At 39.7% G+C, this 21,207-nt stretch overlaps 1 protein-coding gene across 2 annotated transcripts in view; it reads right to left on the reverse strand.

Annotated features, from left to right (window-relative positions):
• Nucleotides 1–2,317: 2,317 nt before the first annotated feature.
• slc41a2b (solute carrier family 41 member 2b) overlaps nucleotides 2,318–21,207 on the reverse strand; it is a 54,332-nt gene continuing 35,442 nt past the window's right edge. For both annotated transcript variants that reach the window (XM_083906530.1, XM_083906531.1), the window contains exons 9-11: nucleotides 15,889–16,020; nucleotides 14,960–15,108; nucleotides 2,318–4,233 (exon numbers count right to left, since the gene is read on the reverse strand). In XM_083906530.1, coding sequence (XP_083762656.1) covers nucleotides 4,048–4,233; nucleotides 14,960–15,108; nucleotides 15,889–16,020 — 467 coding nt within the window. In that variant the 3' untranslated portion in view covers nucleotides 2,318–4,047. The remainder of the gene's footprint in view (nucleotides 4,234–14,959; nucleotides 15,109–15,888; nucleotides 16,021–21,207) is intronic.

The following is a 21,207-nucleotide window of genomic DNA, read 5'->3' on the forward strand; positions in this document are numbered from 1 at the left end:
ATACAAATCAAGAAATACGCGTGGTTCACAAGCTGCACATTCGTGTGCATCTGTGCGACTTTCATGCAAAGAATGTCTCAAAAATCCGTAACTGTGGAAAGTGAGGAATGTGTGTTCTGGCGATCCACAAATGTGAAATCACTATTCACAGATCCAAATTTCAGTTTTACAAATGTTGCATTATTGACAAATGACATCTTTATTTGTAAAAATCAATATACAAGTTACACATTTGATTCTTTTATTTATGGATCTCAAAACATGCATACAAATCAAGAAATACGTGTGGATCACAATTTGTACATTTTCAAATATCAATGGAACAAATTTAACTCTATAGTTAGCGTATTCATTGTTTCGTCCTCAGAGTAGAGGGTGGGTGAAAAGGAGAGGAGGAAATTCCCACAAGAATCAATACATTTACCTTGACCTTAAAAACAAGATCCACAGGAACATAGCACACAGATGCATGTATGCAATTTATTTGTACATGCTATGGATGGCACCATATAATTTGTGTCCGATACTGATATCACAAACTAAAGTATCTACAGATACCATTATCAAAAGCTGTTGCAGATCCTTATTTCCAATTTCATACTACTGTGTATAATAATACATTGATATAAGACAGGATTTATAAATCAGGATCTGTAAATTGCATCGGATTTTGTAATTTTATCTTTCCCATATCCAATCCATTGATTTCGACCAGTGTCGGACCAATACTGATACGGAGTATATCGGCCCATCCCATAAAAATGTGGGCAACAGAGGAGTTTGCCCCAAGTTTTTTGGCCTATCAGGGATAATCATTCCAAGTTACGTTTCCTAATTGATTCAAACTATATTTCACCAAATTATTTATTTTCTCGATTATTGTTTGGTCGAGAAAATGTTGATCACATTGAGAAAATAATGCCTTGTTTTGTCCACAAACCAAAACTATTCACTTAAAAAACTAAAAATCCCAGAGCTTGTTTTAATTATATATATATAAAAAAAAAAAAAAAAGACTAATTGATTATGAGAATTATTTATGATAAATTCAGTAATTGATTAATCGATAAATAAAGACAATTAGCTTACTTTAGTTCAAGAATTTGGGTTACCGCTTGAAGTAAAATATGAAACTCCATGAATAAAAAATCTAGAATATAAAGATCTATAAAAGCCCGTCTCCATGTCTCAAGGTGTCCTGTGGACAGTTTTATAGGCGTCTCTTTTACTATTGTGGTCAATGGGAAAATTGCTTTTTGGGCCCTATGGGATTTTTTGTTGCAGTACCCACAGCGGCCACCATGTAAAAATTATCTTCAAGGCAAAGGGGGAGGTGCTCTATCCAGTTCATATTATACATCCATGCATAATGGAGCACAGTTAGCATGACACTCGGGTTAGTATTAGCATCCTTACCGGAGCTATCTTGAGGAGCTTGCAAATTTGTGCGGCTCGCCAGACAATATTTCAATACTTGTTATGAAGTTTTATGAATTTCTATCCTTCAGAGAATATTTCCATACCAGTCCTTGTTGCTCTCTGGCAATGTCTCCACTGGAAGAAAGGAAAAGTGAGTGCTCCTACAAGATTCCTAGGGGTGTATATGCCACCCTCTAGCAGAGTAGAGGATTACACTGCTGTAAACTTGTGAGGGTTACATTAACATATTCTGGCAATGTTATATTAAATGCAGTCATTCCAATTAATTACTCGAGTTAAAAAGCGATGGTTTACCAGCTGTTTGGTGACACTCAATTTGTAGCCACGGCAACAACAGCGTTGACACGGCTATAGATAAACTGTAAAGAGGAAGAAAGTCTATTTCCTCCATGGGGAATAAATAAGCAAGAAATCATCCATTTTGACTGGGTAAACATCATGTTAGTGAAACATGATAATCTTTCATCTGGTCACCATGACGGCAGCAAAGAGCAGTGCTACAGAAAACAGACAAATATAAGTAGTAAAAAGTAAAAATTGTTGCTTTCATGTTTTACAGGGAGACATGAGTAGCTGTATGTTCAGGTGGGGGTGTGATGCGTGACATCTGCACAGGTTCAATGAAATGGATGAGTATTGTCTGATCGTGTTGTCATGGAGACCATCTGAGAACATATTAGAACTGGGATTTGGCTTTCATCACTCGATATTTAAAGTTTCACCTGCTGTACTCGTGCAATGGCTGTCCATGAGGATCAGAGGATGGCTGCTCGCAAAGAATATAACCTGAAATTAGACGCTTTCAAAGTGAAGAACATTTATTTAGACACTAATTCATTCAACCTGAATGAGCCACAAAGCAAAGAAAAGAGGGATCAGAAATGATATACAAGTACTTTCATGCCAGTGATTAAAACAGAATGAAACTCTTCAAAAACAGAATAGTCACTGGTGTACAACTTAGGTTTAAGTACAAAAGGATCATCATGTTATTGCACTGTGTTATAATGTCTTATAATGACAACTCAAAGCATTCATGGCATGACAGAGAGAAGCACTTAACCTTAATCGGTGAATCTCAAGAGGCACATATTGGGAAAAGAAAAAGCACCACCGGCTATGCACACGCTCATGATAAGCTGCTCAATTTTTAACAGTTTGAAGGTGGTTGGATTTTTTCTTAAGCCAGAGGAGAACCGCACCATTTCTCCAAGAGCTGCAGGGATTGACTGAGCAATCAGGCTCTTGCTTCCATATCAAACTTCTAACCTTTTTAAACATCCAGAAAGGTATTATGTGCACAATATTGGTTTGATATAAGATGTCAGACTTAATTGACATAAAACCACATAATTAAAATGGATACTTTTGAGGTGATGTATGAACTACTGAAATTTAGTCTGCACTGACTGTGCTGTATGTGGCCCTGCACCCTGCAACTAACCAACAACGCTGCCAGCAGGGACACAAGAATAACATTTTAGATTGTTTAATGAACTTGATTATTTGATTAAGCTCATACATATGTATGTAAACACTACACATACATGTGGACAGCATGTGAAAACAAGAATGTCGGAGCAGTGTGTTTGTAGAACGTCATTTAACAATGTGCATGATGATTGATCTACAGCAAATCATGGTCATTGGCCCTGACGTCCTTAGCTCCAGCTGTCATGGCTACATACATACATCATAATGTACAAGACTGAGGCTAAAGCTTACTTTAAATACAGCCTTGTGCTCACTGGTGCCTCCACTGGGGTCAAATTCAAGGCTAGCTGTGAAGAAGAAATATCATTCCTGAATACCTGCTATGCTAAGATTGGACGATCACTGTTGGGGGACCGTTTTTGGCAAATATCAACACATGGCTATGCTCTGATGTGCTTTAAGTGTCAGGCTGCAAAGACACTTTAAATTTCACTTTCCATCCAAAAATGTATTACTGATTTAATTGTTAATTGTGTGCCTCTTCCAATGCAAACATCGCTCACTACAATTACTTTTCAGAGTTCTTACTTCAGACACACAGTAAACACTGGACTTACCTTATGGTCCCTAGAACCAAAATGACACATGAGGCAGGTTAGAAATGGAAAAGAAGGTAAACACCACAGTGTGTTCAGAAAGTGATCAGATATGATAATTATAATAATAACAAAAGGGTTCCCCTCTCTTGGCCTACACCCATTTGCCTCTATCCGTTTCCGTCCCCTGACAAAAAAACAAATGCTATGACAAAGAGATAAATCTGCAAAATATAATCCAGACAATAAGATTTTTTTCAGGAGAAGACCTCCAGTTTATACTCATCCAAGTTTCTTTAGCATTGTGGCCTGGTGTTTTCCTGATCCCCCTTTTCAAAAGCAGCAATATACGTGTGTGCTTTGTTCAAATTGGAGATCAAATTGGCACAGTTCAGATTTATGAACGATAATGTCTTAAAAAAATAGTTGGGAGTAGGAAACAGTTTCAGAGCCATCATGTGGTTGAAGTTCATTCAGTATTTTGTGAAGCGCATTGCAGGAATGTGCAACTGATTTCCCACAAGGCTTAAGATGTCAGCCGGCAGGTAAAAGAGTTACGGTTGTGCCGTCGTTACCCTCAGTCACCCACATCGCTGTCCCGGTCTCCTATGAGCCACAGGAAGTGGAAGCTGAGAGCCAGGAAGGCAGTGCCCAGCAGGTCTCCCAGAGCCGTCAGGTAAGGGATGGAAAAACTGTCAGGGTCTTTGCCGCTCCGCCACATTGAGTGCACCATCCAGTCTGCAATACACAACAACAACAAAACCTGAAAGAAAGAGAAAAGCATTAGGGGTTATAAATGGTCTGTATTTACTATTCTAGTCTTGATGACCACTCAAAGCTGCTTTACACTACAATTTTGCCATTCACCCCATAAAGCGCATTTTCTATTCCCATTCCCATGCTGCAGTCAGGAGCAACATACGGTTAAGTGTCTAACATCGGCATGTAGAGTTGAACCCACAATCCACAAAGACAACTTGTTCTAGTGTTCTGTCAGCCCAAAGCCAACAAATGCTTTTGAATTTACAAAATTGACATCAGACAAAAAAAACAAAAAAAACTGCTTTTCTGCTCAATGAGTGTATGGAAAACTAGAAAAGCACTCGGAGAGTGCAGATCTACGCTAAGGCAGCTCAGTGCCTACAAAATCAGTGTTGCTCTGAAGGTCCAGCAATTTGTTGTTAATGCTGCTAAATCTACTCAGACCTCCAATAAATTCTTCCTTGACATTGTCATACATGGAAGGCAACAACTTTGTAGTAAAATGTGACCTGGTTCCAGTATGCTAATTAAATCCAGAATTTTCCAACACTGAATGAGGTCCCATATGATGCTGACAAACACGCCTATAGCACTAGTTTGCTGTGATTGGATGGTACCTGCCCACTTGAAGTACAGGTGTAAATACACCCAAGGACAGGTTGTTATCCATTCTGCTACAACACTTCGGGTCGGAAACGCACTTCTGTTCAATCTGATCGCAATGCGTCTCCAACCACCTCCTGAAGTTGTTTGGCAGATCATATAACAATCCATCCATTACACCTGTACTTACATGTGGTCAGGTGCTATCCGATTGCAATTCGATCACAGAAAACACATTTTAATGCCAATTGTAAAGGGGGCCATAGTTTCAAAATGCCCCAGTTCCTGCCTATCTATATTAAAACACAGCACCAGGGGTTCCGGTGACGTCACCATCCTGAATGGCTGCCTAAAGTAACAGCTCCCTCGCCTAAATAGTTATTTCGCCCCGTTCGACTGTCAAATACGATAATTTCAGATACTGCTTGAAGAGAAAAGAGGGGCAAGAATGGTGAAGAAGCCACGTTCAAAGAAAGAAGGCACCGGTGCGGAGCCTGAGACTGACGTAGACCCGGAGGACAGCTCTCCTGCACAGGTACAAGATGGCGAAGCTAATGAGGCTAACCCATGCTCAAGTGACGCTGCAAGTCTGGCGAAAGTTTCGGAGGAGATTCGGGACTTCCGAAAAGACACAAAAGAACAACTAAACAACATTAAATCAGAAATGACTAATGTTAACCAAAAGATAGCGGAGGCAGAGGTGCGAATTGAAAAAGTCGAAGACCGGGTTCAAAACGTGGAGCAGGTGTTGAATAAAATGATAAAAGTCATGCATCAGCAAGAAAACAAGCTGCTTGACCATGAAGGGAGATCCCGACAGGAGAATTTAAGGATATATAATGTTCCCGAAGGAGCATAGGGCGCATCTATGGTAGAGTTTGTGGAAAAACTGTTGCGGGACACTTTGGAGATCCCCCCGACTACGGAGCTGGATATTGAGAGGGCGCACCGAGCGCTCGCACCAAGACCCTCCGGGGACAGAGAAGACAAGCCGCACTCAATAATAGTAAATTTCCTCCGCTATAGGGTCAAAGAAGAGATTCTGCGCAAGGCTTGGGGAAAAAAGAAAGTTTATCTAAACGGGAGGCTGATTTATTTTGATCAGGATTACCCCCCAGCAGTCCTGCAGAAGAGGAAGGAATATGCTGAGGCGAAACGAGTGTTAAAGCAGAAGTATCCGCTTCCAGACTCCGTTCCCAGCTAAACTACGAGTGTTTTATGAGGATGGGACGCAGCTGTACCAGACGGCGGAGGAGGCGACCAAAGATATGAAGGACAGAGGGCTGCCCGTCAGTGTGATTACACAGAGGGAGAGCCTGGCTGAGCAGTTATCCCGCTCCGCTTGGGAAACAGTGGGAGGAAAGAGCCGGCGAGCGACAGGTGAGAAGCGAGAGAGGGATTTCAAGGAGAAACTGCAAGCTTTCAGAAGGCAGTCCTCATCCTCTCCAGAGGAATTATAAGCTTTGACTGTTTTTTTTAAAGAATAGTAAAGCTAAACGGAACGTGTTAAATTCACCCCAAGATGAGAATACATACAGGCGAGGGACACTGTATAAAGACACATTTTCTGTGGAATGAACAGAGACCTTTTTTCTTGTTTTTTCGAGCGCCATGGTGGGGGCCCTCAGCCCACAGGTGGGAGAGGCTTTCCCTCACAGCTAGATATTTCACCTAGCTCAGGTCAGGGTCATTTTTTAAAGACCCCAGCCTTGGAATCACCTTTTTTCTTGTTTTTCTTCTTTTCTATTTCGTACCAATGTTTGGGGTTGTTGTTTGTTCAGGGAGTAGATCTTTTAAGTTTTATTTTGTTAACTTTATTGATACACTTGGAAGTAAATAAGCATGGCTAGTGACAAAGTAAAATTCATTTCATTTAATGTCAATGGGCTGTTGAATCCAATCAAACGTAGTAAAATCCTATCTAAAGTGCGAACAGAACAAGCCCATGTGGTTTATTTACAAGAGACCCATTTGACAGACAAAGAGCATATGAAGCTAAAGAGAATGGGTTTTACACATCTGTTTTTTTCTTAATACAAATCAGGCCATAGAAGAGGAGTTGCTATTCTCATTTCAAACAAGCTAAATTTTGAAAAGACATTCGAAATGGGTGATAAAGAGGGCAGATTTATTTTAGTAAGGGGAAAGATAGATGGGAATTCAATTACCCTATTGAATGTCTACGCACCCCCAGGGAGTGATATTAGTTTCTTCCAAAAAATTACCAATATTATGGTAACTGAAACGGAGGGCCTTTTGATCTGTGGAGGCGATTTAAATATACATTTGCGGCCAAAGTTGGACTCATCATGTGGAAAAACCCAGGATAGGAAGTCCCTATATAAGAAAGTAAACGCACTTTTAGAGGAGGTGGGCTTAATTGATATATGGCGAGATTTTTTCCCTAACAGAAGGGATTATACTTACTACTCTGCTCCTCACTCTCTGTATACAAGAATAGACTATTTCATAACATTTGGGAAGGATAAACATAAAATACATACTTGTGGAATCGGGACAATAGATCTAAGTGACCATGCACCAGTATACTTATCCATTGATTTTGACCTGCGATCAAAGAATAATACATGGAAATTGAACTCAAGTCTGCTGAATGATCCGTCCTTTAAGACACAAATTAAATCAGAAATTTCTCTATTCTTAGAGTTCAATGATACTGGAGAGGTTTTACCTCCCATTCTATGGGATACTTTGAAGGCTGTTTTAAGAGGGAAAATTATAGCAATATCTTCATTTAAGAAAAAGAATCGGAACAAAAAAGTAGAGTGCCTAAAAAACAAATTAAAGAAACTAGAAGGAAAACATAAATTAGATTTGGCACAGGATACACTGAGAGAAATTAGACATACCAGGAACGAAATTAATAATTTGGCCACAAAAGAAATCGAGAAAAAATTAATGTTTCTAAAACAGAAACACTACGAAAGTGGCTCCAAATCTATGAAAGTATTGGCATGGAAATTGAAAAAAAGGATAGCGGAAAATACAATTCATAAAATTAGAGATCCGAGGACAAAAGTGATAAAAAATAAACAAAATGAAATTCAGGAAGCTTTCCAAGTGTTTTACAAAACTTTATATTCTGAAGTTCCAGGTGGGAGTGTGGCCCAAATTGACAGCTTTCTGATTTCTTTAGAATTACCCACTCTAGAGGAAAATCAAAATGAAATAATGACTGCGGATATAACTGAAGAAGAATTAAAAGTTGCAATTGGTAGACTTAAATTGGGCTTTAAAAAATGCACAAACTCCACCCAGCTGGAAGGAGGCAATAATCTCAGCCATACCAAAAGAAGGCAAGGATAAAATGGAATGTGGCTCTTTTAGACCAATCTCTGTTCTTAATGTGGACTATAAATTATTTACTTCTATTATGGCCAAACGATTAGAAGAATTCTTACCGACACTAATACATAATGATCAAACAGGTTTTATACGTCAATGCCAAACACAAGACAATATACGAAAGACACTGCATATTATGGATCACATACGAAGAAATCAAATCGAAGTAATAGTGATGAGCGTAGATGCTGAAAAGGCCTTCGATTCGGTGAACTGGACTTTTCTCTACAGAGTTTTGCATAGACTAGGCTTCTGTGATACAATTATTAAAACCATACAGGCACTATATGACAAACCTACTGCAAGGATCAAAATCAATGGATATTTATCAAGTAGTTTTACCCTAGAAAGGGGCACTAGACAGGGCTGTGCATGGTCACCATTACTCTTCGCACTATATTTGGAACCACTAGCTCAGTACATCAGGCAAAATGAAGATATCAAGGGAATCATTATTAAAGGGACGGAATATAAATTGGCTTGTTATGCAGATGACATCTTAATATACTTTGGTCACCCAACACACTCTTTGCCTAAATTGATGCAATCGTTTGAACAGTATGGCCAATTATCGGGGTACAAAATCAATATGAGTAAAACCCAATTACTCTCATACAACTATTACCCACCAAGAGAAATCAAAAACAGTTACCCCTTGACATGGCAAACAGAGTCCTTTAAATACTTAGGCATCAACTTACCAAAAGATCTTACACAAATATTGGAATGCAACTATCCGCCCATACATAAAAAAATAAAGGATTTATAGCAAGATGGAACTTAATTCCCTTCTTTAGCCTTAGTTCAAGAATCGACTCCATTAAAATGACTATATTGCCAAGACTTTTATATTTATTTCAAACTCTGCCAATAGAGATTAACCAAAACCAATTTAACGAATGGGACAAAATGTTATCCAGGTATATATGGCAAGGTAAAAGACCTCAAAACCTTACAGCTGGCTAAACAAAAGGGAGGATGGGGCTTACCTTGTCTTAGATATTATTATTTTGCAGCTCAGATGAGAGCAGTGATATGCTGGTGTAACCCGTCATATACGGCTCAATGGAAAAGCATTGAAGAAAAAATACCCTCCATCCCCATACAGGCAGTCTTAGCAGATAATAATCTACAGACCCACATAAATAACACTGACAACCCATGGGTGGCATGGACCCTTAAAGCATGGAAAACTATGATAAAAGAACATAAACTTGAAAGTGATATTATGGTTCTTAAATGGTGTGCCTATGACTCAGATTTCAGACCTAATAAATTGGACTCTAGATTTAAGGACTGGATAGCCAAGGGTATAACAGCCTTATATAGTGTATTGAAAGATGGAAAATTGCTTAGTTTTGAAATGCTTAAAAGGACACGTTTTAGAAAAACAAGGTTTCTATCGGTACCTACAGTTACGGCATTATGTTAATACGAAGATGGAAAATGTAACAAAGATTAACATATATCTGATTGATTTATTTACAAAAGCCTATGATTCAGATAATATTGATAAGATTGTTTCATGCTTGTATAAGGGTCTGTCGAATTTGAAACCACATTCAACTGTATATATTAAAATAAAATGGGAAAAGGAAGGAGGTATAACTATATCTGAGTAAGAATGGACAACAATTTGGAAGTACCAATGGAGATGTACCAGCTCACAGAAGTGGAGGGAATTTGGATGGAAAAGCCTGATTAGGTACTTTATTACACCTTCTCAGAAGTCACATTATGATGATAATTCTCCTGTCTGCTGGAGGAACTGTGGAAATCAAAATGCAAACCATTACCATGTTTTCTGGGACTGTTCTGTCATTAAGGACTATTGGCGAGGTATACATAATGCCCTACAGGATATCTTCAACTGCAAAATACCCCTCGAGTGTAAGGCTATGTTTTTCGGACACATACCTGAGGAATGGCCGAAAGGAGATAAACATTTAATAAATATCCTGCTGGCGGCCTGCAAGAAGAGTATAACCAGGAAGTGGTTGTCACAAGAGAGCCCAACTTTAAATTTATGGATGGACATTACAATGGACATTTATAAAATGGAGAGGATAACTGCATTTGTTAACCACAAATTGGAGAAATTTACTTCGGACTGGGAGAACTGGGTCAAATATGTCACACCCCATAGGCCTGATTTTACTTTCACAAACCAATGACTGTGCAATACGATAAAGGATCACTCCCTACCTGTTTATAGTTATATTGTTGTTGTTTGTTTTTCTTTTATAGACATAAACAAAAGTATTATTTGTACATTTAGAGCATACTGTATGTTATATCGGATGTGAATATCTGACTCTGAATGTCAATAAAAAATAAATTACAAAAAAATAAAAAATAAAATACAGCACCAAAGTTTTCAAACTAAATTGGAGCCGGCAACAGCAAAAAACGTTTCCATGTCTGGGGCTCTACTACACTGGGATAGTGTTAATAGCAGGTGCCTCCAAAGCAGAATTTGTGCATGTTTAAAACAAAATGGAGTAGTTTGGATGTAGGCAGTTAACCTAACCCTTATGTGCAAGTTGAAGACTACGGGAGGAAGCTGGAGTACCCAGAGAAAACCCTCCACACAACATGTCAACTCAGGCTACGTTTACACTAGCATGGGTATTTTTTAAAAAACGGAGACATTCCCCTGCGAATTTCGCCTCTGAAAACGATTCTTTCTAAAAACTCTGTGTGGTGGAGATTTTGGAAAACTCCGCTTTGGTGTTTGCATGTAAACGGAGAAAAACGGAGAAAAACAGAGTTTTAGGCAATCTACACTCCAAAAATGCGACCTTTTTACATTTGGTTATGATCATTTTTACATGTTTGAATTTGCAAATACAGCTCCTTAGGGCTCGGAGATGAGCCAGACAGCGTCACTGTCAGCATCGCCAGTTTTGGGTCCGACCTGGGCGGACTGCTGTCTGGTGGGAGAACTTTGAGAATTACTCATTTCACCAATTACTGGGTCTTGTAGAGGTGGGTCTGGGTGTAGTAAGTTCATCCATTTTCTTTGATTCAAAAATAAGTTTTCTCTAGATTTGTTCTTAATGGTGATAAAAGAGGGTAAAAGAAGGCAGACTGAGTGCAATGTATAACCTAAAATTACAACAACAAAAAAGCCCATTCATGTGTAAAGGTTATTCATGATGACAGTGCAGCACAGTTGGACTTCCTCTCTGTTGCTGCAACTGCTGCTTTAATGTCACCTCAAAATTGTCAACTACAATCATAATTTACAGTACACAAGACATTTGTTTGTTTCTTTCCCCTCAGACAAACAAGAGGGTGGTGTTACCTCACCTCCCATTTGTTTCCCTGTACTTTGACTTCTTCTGCTTTCTATGTTAGTTACTTTGGATGCTAAACCTTAGTTACACAGCATGTGATATAATCTATAGAAATGACACACAAACAAAATCAAATTATTTAATTAAAGCTTACCCCACACGAGAGGATAACCCATCCGCGACTTTGGATACCTGATTTGAACGATTATTTGGCCAAATTCTCCTGTAGTGTGAGGGGTTAACAGATGCAATTTTAACATCATCAGACGCATCAGTCTACCCAATTTCAAATCATAAGTATTAAATATGTTTGATATTTACGAGTGAAGTGATTGTTGCGTGAGCATAACACCCAATGAAGTGAGCTCACTGGAAAAGTTTGTGAGAAACAGTTACAGTCTTGCTCTGATCAGTCAGAGGTCCATAGATGTGTTTTTTCTGTTTCAGTGAAAATACAAAACAAACTGGATGCCACAGTCAGAAGTAACACATCCAAGAGAGTTGTTTCAGTTTCCATTATTTCATTTTCTACTGCTTTATCCTCCACATGACGGTCACAGTGTCGCTGTAGCCACAGTGGTACACCCTGGACCGGTCGCCAGGCCAACAAAGAGCAAACACACAGAGACGAACAACCATTCACTGTCATGTTCACTTATACAGTCAATTCTTCTACAGTCTATTTAGAGTGTCCAATTAACATCTTCAGTTCAATGAATAGCTTGAAATGTTACAAAGGCAAGTGCTTTAGTGCAAGAGGTCAAATAAAAAATGTTTTTCTTTTTAAAGTAGGTCTGCAGCAATGTGGCCAATCAAGCCTTGAAAGTTGGTGCTACCATTTCCATCAGTTGTCCCACATTTTCTTGAACACTTACACCCCCTCTGTCAGCATAAAAGTAGTGTTGGAACACACTGTGTGGTACCATACAGCACTGTACTGTACTGCAGAAAGCATTGTGTTGCAATAAAAATGGCGCGAAAAAGGCAAGTAACAATGGAAGACCATCATATCACTTAAAAAATTAGTTTTTTCCTATGGAGAAATTGTGAAGAAAGTCAAGGTGTTCCCTTCAGTTTGGTCTTCAACAAGTGAAATGCATGCTCAATCAGATTCAGGTCAGGTGATTGACTGATAACATTCCATATTTGCCTCAAAAAACTCTTTGGTTGCTTTTGCAGTTTGCTTTAGGTCATTGTCTATCTGCACTATGAAGCGCCGTCCAATGAGTTCTGAAGCATTTGGCTGAATATGAGCAGATAATATTGTTGGAAATACTTCAGAATTCATCCTGCTTCTTTTGTCAGCAGTTACATCATCAATAAACACAAGGGAACCAGTTCCATTGGCAGCCATACATGTCCACACCATGACACTACCACCACCATGCTTCACTGATGAGGTGGTATGTTGTGGATCTTGAGCAGTTCCTTTCCTTCTCCACACTCTTCTCTTCCCATCACTGTGGTACAAGTTCATCTTGGTCTCATCTGTGCAGAGGATGTTCTTCCAGAATTATAACAGCTTTTTTAGGTGTTGTTTGGCAAATTCTAATCTTGTCTTCCTGTTTACGAGGCTCACCAATGGTTTCCATCTTGTGGTGAACCCTCTGTATTCACTCTGGTGAAGTCTTCTTTTGATTGTTGACTTTGAAACACAAACACCTACCTCCTGGAGAGTGTTTTTGATCTGGCCAACTGTTGTGAAGGGGTTTTTCTTCACCAGGGAAATAATTATTCTGTCGTCCACCATAGTGGTTTTCTGTGGTCTTCTAGGTCCTTTGGTGTTGCTGAGCTCACTATTGAGTTCTTTCTTTTTAAGAATGTTCCAAACAGTTGATTTGGCCACACCTAATGTTTTTGCTATTTCTCTGATGGGTTTGTTTTGATTTTTCAGCCCAATTCTTCAGCTTCACTGACAGTGACAGCTCCTTGGATCTCATATAGAAAGTTAACAGCAACATATTCAAAATGCAAATGTCACTCCTGGAATCAACTCCAGAACTTTTACCTGTGTCATTGAAGATGAAATAATGAAGGAATAGCCCACAATTGTCCATGAAATAGCTTTTCAGTCAATTGTCCTATTACTTTTGGTCCCCTAAAAAGTGGGAGGCACATATAGAAAGTGTTGTAATTCCTACACCGTTCACTTGATTTGGATGTAAAGCTGAAAGTGTGCAGTTAAAGCAAATCTTGTTCGTTTCATTTCAAATCCATTGTAGTGGTGCATAGAGCCAAAATAAAGAGAACTGTGCCGATGTCCAAATATTTATTGGCCTAACTGTATAGGCTGCTATAGTAACTTGACAACAGCTGAGACGTTGTGATATAGATGTGTGTGTGTGTGTGTGTGTGTGTGTGTGTGTGTGTGTGTAACTGCTGTTTTGAATCAGCAGCTGCTACAGTCTGCAGCTTTTTTTCTCTCCCTCTTGCGCCGCTCTTCCTCATCGTCACTGCGGGCCGATCTAATCTAGGAGCTTGTCAGACAAGGGAACTTTCCTGAACATGTTTACAGACACGCCATTGACAACAGGAAGTCTGCCATTTTAAACAGGAAGTGACCTCAAATTTAGCTATACATTAACCGATCTGCACGAAACTTGAAATGGGAGACCGGGTGACTGGCTCTGACGCGTTTGTTGCGCACATCGCAATGGTGCCCCAACCTGAAATGCATGGGGTGTGCCCACGCCTCCATGTGCGCCTCGCCCCGAATCTGTTCATTCGCCATTCGCGGTAATAGTTATTTTTATTATTATTATTCTGCGGACTAAATCGCATTTATGAGGCCTTTCCCATGCCCCAAAACTCACATATTTTTCCAACCACATCACCCTGGTGAACGATTGCATGTGAAAGTCATTTTAGGAAAAAGCGTAGAAAATTAGAAGTGGGAGGGGCTAAAAACTGACGCAAAAAAGTGCTAGTCGGGTTTAAAGTAACGAAACTTGGTACACATGATAATTACGTGCTGTAAATAAAAGTCAATGACAAGGGTCATTCAGAGCATGCGCGGTAGTGTCACTACCATATAAAGATCTATAAAAGCCCGTGTCCATGTCTCGAGTTTTACAGTTTTACAGGCGTCTCTTTTACTATTGCGGTCAATGGGAAAATTGCTTTTTGGGCTTTTATGGGGTTTTCTGTTGCAGTACCCACAGTGGCCACCATGTAAAAATTGTCTTCAAGGCAGAGGGGGCGGTGCTCTATTCAGTTCATATATTACATCCACGTTGCACGATTCCCTCGAAAGTTGGAACAGGAGGGGACGCCACTGAAAATAACTAGCACTGCAAACTGTGAATGAACGCGTTTGAGGGCGGATCGGCTCGAATCCTTTCAGAACCGCTCGCGGTACTAGTTATTTTTATCTTTTGGAGCTGATAAGTTGAAGTTTCAAGTTCAAAGTTCAAGGTCAAAATTTATTCACACTGCTATCAAGCTCATTATCGCGCTCACCTGCAGTGTAGCAGCAGCCAGGTATACGGACATAAAAATGACTGTCAGGGTTGTGTGTCCACTCTTCATCAGGTGGATGGTGTAGAGGAAGATGAGGTGACCCGGAATTACTAGGAGGAGGAGCACCTGAGCAGACCTGTGATTGGCTCCTGGGGAAAATACAAAAGGAATGGAAGGCAGGTTAATCATGAGGAAACTTACCAGCTGTCTAGCTGTGGGTGTATTCTTCATACAATGATTCAGCAGTCAAGTTAACAACTGTGTAGGCAGATATGCCAGCTACAATCCCCATGATTCAAAACCTAAAGACTATTAACAAGGAAATAATTTATACCTGACAGAACAGGAGGAGAAAAATACTTTTTCAGGTTATACCCGGGATACTTGAGCAAGTTAACATTTTATAAATGTAAAAGAGATTCCAAATATAAAAGTTTCCTAATCTTGCACTTCACTCTGATTTCAACGAACTTTTCTTACACACACAATAGCAGAGTAGATCCTCAAATTAGCAGCTATATGTACTGAATCAATTTTGAATCACAAATGAAACATTTCAATTGAACCATGACCCAAGGAATTGGACAGAGGTTATGTGCTGTTCTGTTGGACACAGGCAAAACTTTTTGTCTTCCCCGTTTTCCCCATGTCTTCTCCTAAAAAAAAAAAAAACAACTACATAATCGGCCAACATTATCACAAGCCTGGCTCATCAGGGCCTATGGAAGGTGGCGGTAACTCTCAGCCCATAGGTTGGTTTGGTCCTGGTTTGTACTCTGGCTCAGGCAGAGATTCTAAACTCTACCACAGCATTAGAAGGAACTTCATTCTCAACATTCCCATCCTGATGTTTGATGTGAAAATTACGAATAAGCTTAATGAACGTGTGTGATTTTATTGAATAGGGAGTATTTAATAAGTATGCTTACCTGTACCAAAGAATGTGCGGCAGGGGTAGTAGCAGCCCTTGGCCTCATCAGGAATCTCCCCAGGAGCACAGTGGAAATGCAGATGAGTAGAGATTCTGCTGGACTGAATAGCCACCAGGTTTCCTCCAATACCTGGACATGAAAGACACATGCATAGTTCATCAATGGAGCACAAGATTATGGGTGAATTCCAATTCCTTGCTTAACCCTCAATCTTAACCCTCAATCTCAAAAATGAGCGCTCCCGCTAGTGCAAGTGCTGTCCCGATTCTCAGAAAAATTAAGTTGAGGGGTGAGTTTAAGGGCTGTATCGCCCTCAATATTGAGATTTTCCGAGACCACCCTTGGGAGCAAGGTCTACCCAGAATGCATTGCGTGCTTTCACATGAGAAAGATGGCGTCAAAAGCAGCGAAGCGAGTGCGATACAAATTAAGTATTTTATTTGTTAATAGAGATATAAAAATTATGAAAACCATTGTATTATCTTAGTTTAGGCCCATATTATGGATTACTGACGTCATTGTTGCGTAACATTTATTTTTATTTTATGATCGTTTGTCAATAGCCGGCGCGCACACGCGATCGTTCGCTATCATTAACCCTTCAAAACGCCGTGGTGTGCGGTAACTGTCAGCTGAATATGTCCGTGGTTTTGGTATTTGTATGAGTATCATCTTATACTGTAACTAACTGACAACCTAATAACTTGACTGAAATTAAATAATAAATAAATAATCGTGACGTAAATGTGTTGTTCTTCTTTTTTGGAGTTGACAGACTGGACGCAGCTTTGGCGTTTTTCTGCCCCCACAGTCTGAAGACGTATCTGCATTTAAGGGGTGTCCCATTTCTAAGTGACAAAATAACCCTCAACATATGGTTTTAAGGGCCAGTTAAGATTAAGGGTTGAGCTTGAGGGTTAAGATTGAGGGTTAAGATAGGAATTGGAATTGGCCCTTAGTATTAAACAAGTCAATGTGACATAGAGATAAATATGTGGCCCGCCAAGGCCAAAACATGAAAAAAAAAATCTAAATAAGGGATTTTTCGTTTTTCATAATTGTTCAAGTTGAAGTTTGGAAGAAGCCACTATATGGTTCAAACCCCAGTATTGTGGGTCTTAAAACCAAAAACGTTATATTTGAATTAGGGTTTTTTGATCAATGTGAATAGATTCCTAACAAACCATCAAACCTCACTGAACCGGAGATGTTTTGTAAAGAAGAATGGTCCAAAATACCTTCTGCCAGAATCCAGACTCATAATCTAATTTTCTAATTTTGTCTAAATAATTCTTGCACTTTCTGTAAATCAAATAAACTTTAATTCACGTCTCAATTATCACTGTGTTTGTCTCCTATATGATATATTTAACTGAAATGTCTTTTTCAAACAACCAATGATTTATAAAGGAAAATCATGAAGATTTACAGGGGTGCTCAAACTTTTGCATACCACTGTATGACTACACAAATGATAACAGAATAAGCCAGCCCCCTATATTTTTTTTTAGGTTATTTCATTTCAGATCTTAAGAAGATATTATGTCCAGTTTTTAATGTGTTGTATATGTATTGTTCTGTGTAGCAGTGTAGCTCACAACAATAGTACCTGTGCTCATACAGAGCAGGGTGTGGTTTCACTGACAGCTTAGACCAGGAGGGGTTTGTGCTATGTAAATGTGATGATTCTGTCTCTTGGCTCTCAGAAGGTGTACATCTTTGAGGCTAAAATTCTCCCTAAAGCAGTTTGAGGAGTGCCTACATTCAAATTGCCATATCTTCTTCAAATATTATCATGATTTGCATGTGTTGGATATTGTTGGGAAGCTTAGAAATCACACTTCCAGAATCTGTAAATAACTCTAAATGTCACTAAGTAGACTTGTGCCCGGTTTTGCCATGGCTGGACACATATGTGTCTATCTTTGATCCTTCTCTCTTAAGTATATATAGTATATTTTGATTTTCATTTTTATCAAACAACAAAAACAGATGATGGAAATATGACTACACGAGTGTAAGGACAAGAAATGATAACAGAATAAGCCACCCCCTCCCTATATATTTTTTAAGTTATTACATTTCCAATCTTAAAAGGAATCCCAACTATGAAGACTTGTAGTTCTTAAAAGATAAATGATAATCAAGTGACATAAAAAACCCTCTTGATGTCTTAGTTTTTATAAAATGTATTATATTAAGTTATTAATATCGCAATGCACTCTGGGTAGTGTTGTAATAAGGTTGAACTAGCAGGCTTCGGGACCCTGTTGTGACATGTTCAGTGACATAAACATGTCATCTGTTCAGCCTTTTTATTTTTGAACCTGAACGAGACATTAATGAGGAGACCGAGTGTTCTCCTCTTCTTGTTTATCCAACTCATGTTTATCTGTGTAAGCGTGGTCCATGGTAGCAACTCGGTGCACACCAGCTGGCCACTGTAGAGCTGCATCTGACGTGTCTCGATAAGTCTGTCTGTGTGGCAGCATCAGTCATATGTGGCCCGCCACATCTCATATATATTATATCGATTCATAGTTAGGGTGTGGTGATAACGTTCCAGAGCTTTTGTTGTTTTTTCGGCCAATCAGCTGACGGTCACGAAGAAAACACATACAAACCATGCTACTTATGCTCCCAGCCGAAGCTGCTGCTTGTGTGTGTGTTCACCGTTGGATGAAGATGAACAATGAGCAACCACAGAAGACCTTAACTGTGGCTGTACTTCTTAACAAAGACAGAGACAGACACAGATCTCACTTCTGCTATGTGAGTGGACTTGTTAGCATTTTAAGCTTGCGATCTTTATGCTAACGTGTTAACATAAACGTTAGCAGACTTCATCGTTGCAAAAACAACAAACAGATGGATTATTTAGCGGCTGAAACGACATGGGTTAGCCATAGGTCAATGATCAGCTTCGTAGTGACCTGCGGCCATATGTCTTGGACACTTGGGCGTCTGCAAGGTGGTTGGTGCCCTATGCAGCGGCTACCCCCGAACCCGTTGGTTGACACCGGCGATAAGGGATGCCGTCAAGCTGAAGAAGCAGTCCTACCGGGCCTTTTTGGGTTGTGTGACTCCAGAGCTGATGGGTACTGACAGGCCAAGCTGCAACGCGGCTTCGGCATTCACTAAGGAAAAAAAATTGGGCGTGGGAGGAGTTTGGTGAGACCATTGAGAACGACTTCCGGACGGCGTCGAAGAGGTTCTGGTCGGTAATCCGGTGACTCAGGAGGGGGAATCAGTGCAACATCAACACTGTGTACAGTGAGGATGGGGTCCAGAAGAGGAGAGTCCGTCAGATAGTCGAACCTCGGATCCAGGAGGAACAGTGTGGTTTTCGTCCTGGTCGTGGAACAGTGGATCAGCTCTTTACTCTCAGGAGGGTTCTGGGGGGTGCATGGGAGTTCGCCCATCCAGTCTACATATGCTTTGTGGATTTGGAGAAGGCGTTCGATAGTGTACCTCTGGGAATCCTGTGGGGCATGCTTTGGGAGTATGGGGTTCCGGAATCCTTGGTAAGGGCCATTCGGTCCCTGTACAACCGATGCCAGTGCTTGGTCCGCATTGCCGGCAGTAAGTCGGATCCGTTTGTGGTGGGAGTTGGACTCCGCCAAGGTTTCCCTTTGTCACCGATTCTGTTCATAACCTTTATGGACAGAATTTCTAGAGGCAGCCAGGGCGTTGAGGGAGTCCAGTTTGGTGAGCTCAGGATTGGGTCTCTGCTTTTTGCGGATGATGTAGTCCTGTCCTCCTTGATCCCAACAAGGGAAAACTTTAAAATTGGTCAAATAATACATTTGTATCATTTAGTGTATATACTTTAATGACTTGTTTAACTGTTACAGTGAAAATGTTCATATCTGTCACCGTCATTCATCACTGTATATTAATGTCAAAGAAACAATCATCAGAACCTGTCAAAAATAATTTAGAACAATTGCATCCCTTACTACACATCCAGTCAGTCCTTCATTCTGACAGGGCACCAGAGGTTGGTCTGGTCCTTCAACAGGCTCAGGTTATTATAAAAGGGTCATAAAATAAATTATAAATGGAAGTGGATTATTAAAAGAAAAAACTTCCCTGTATCTAACTGAACACTAACTTTACATAGATTAACGGCGTTAATGAACACTCACCCCATAAGAAGATAGAGGAGTGCTGGTATCACGTCATCATCTCGGACAACTACTGTGTCTACTCCGTCCTGCTCTCTTTCGGCCGCTGAATAATCCATCTGTTTGTTATGATGAAGTCTGCTAACGTCACATAGCAGAAGTGAGATCTGTGTCTGTCTCCGTCTTTGTTTAGAAGTACAGCCACAGTTTAGTTATTCTCCTGTTTTCCTCGTCTTATCTTATTCCTTATCTTCATCAAACGGTGAACACACCCCAACTCAGAATTGATTCACAGCGATCAAACAACCTTAATTCAAATATATAGTTTATGGTTTTAAGACCAACAATACTGTGATTTGAAGCATGTAGTGGCTTCTTACAAACTTCAAGTTGAACAATTTTGAAAAAACGGGCCACAAATATTAAAAGACTCGGCTGGGTTCTATTTGCTATTATGGTGGAAAAATAGGGGAGATTTGTATCACTGTATTCAGCTTTAGATTTATGACCTTAACACCTGTAGCTGAAATTTAAATCCCGATGCAGGCAAATCAGCCAATCTCATTTCTGAGGAGTCATACTAAAGTTAATGAAATTGGCAGGCACTTCCTCCATTCCGAAACACCTTTTAAGATCTTCTATATTAATATAATTTCTGCAGCCATAGATACCTTCCCCTGCCAAAAAAAGTAATTAAAAAGCTCAAATATATTAAATTATGAAGGTCAGTGTCGTCAAATGAGGATTTCTCTCTCCATTTTTCATTTAACCTGTCTTTCCTTATCAAGGTCTACACAATCTCTTTTGAAACATCCACACATAGTCATTATCCTCTGTTTGCTTCCTGGTCAGGTGTAGTTTTTAAATAGGACATGATCCTCTGAAATACACACGAAGAGTATCTCAGGCTTTTTAGGAAGTTAATTTGGACAGTGCAAACTTAACAAAAAACCTCACACAATAGTAATAATGAAATAATAACACACAATTGACGTCACAGATGCTGTGTCCATGATGCGACCCAATGGGAAACTCATACTCTATCTCGTTAAATGTCTCTCATTAATGCCATCTAATTAAAAGCTTATCTCTTGTTGTTGAGGTGCCAGAACCCTGGAAGCCTCACTGAGCCTGTTAGTGGGAGATGGAAGCAGGAGGAAATGGAGGACTAATTTTATGAAGTGGAGAC

The sequence above is a fragment of the Microchirus variegatus genome, assembly GCF_963457635.1.
Source record: "Microchirus variegatus genome assembly, chromosome: 20".
Lineage (NCBI taxonomy): Eukaryota > Metazoa > Chordata > Actinopteri > Pleuronectiformes > Soleidae > Microchirus > Microchirus variegatus.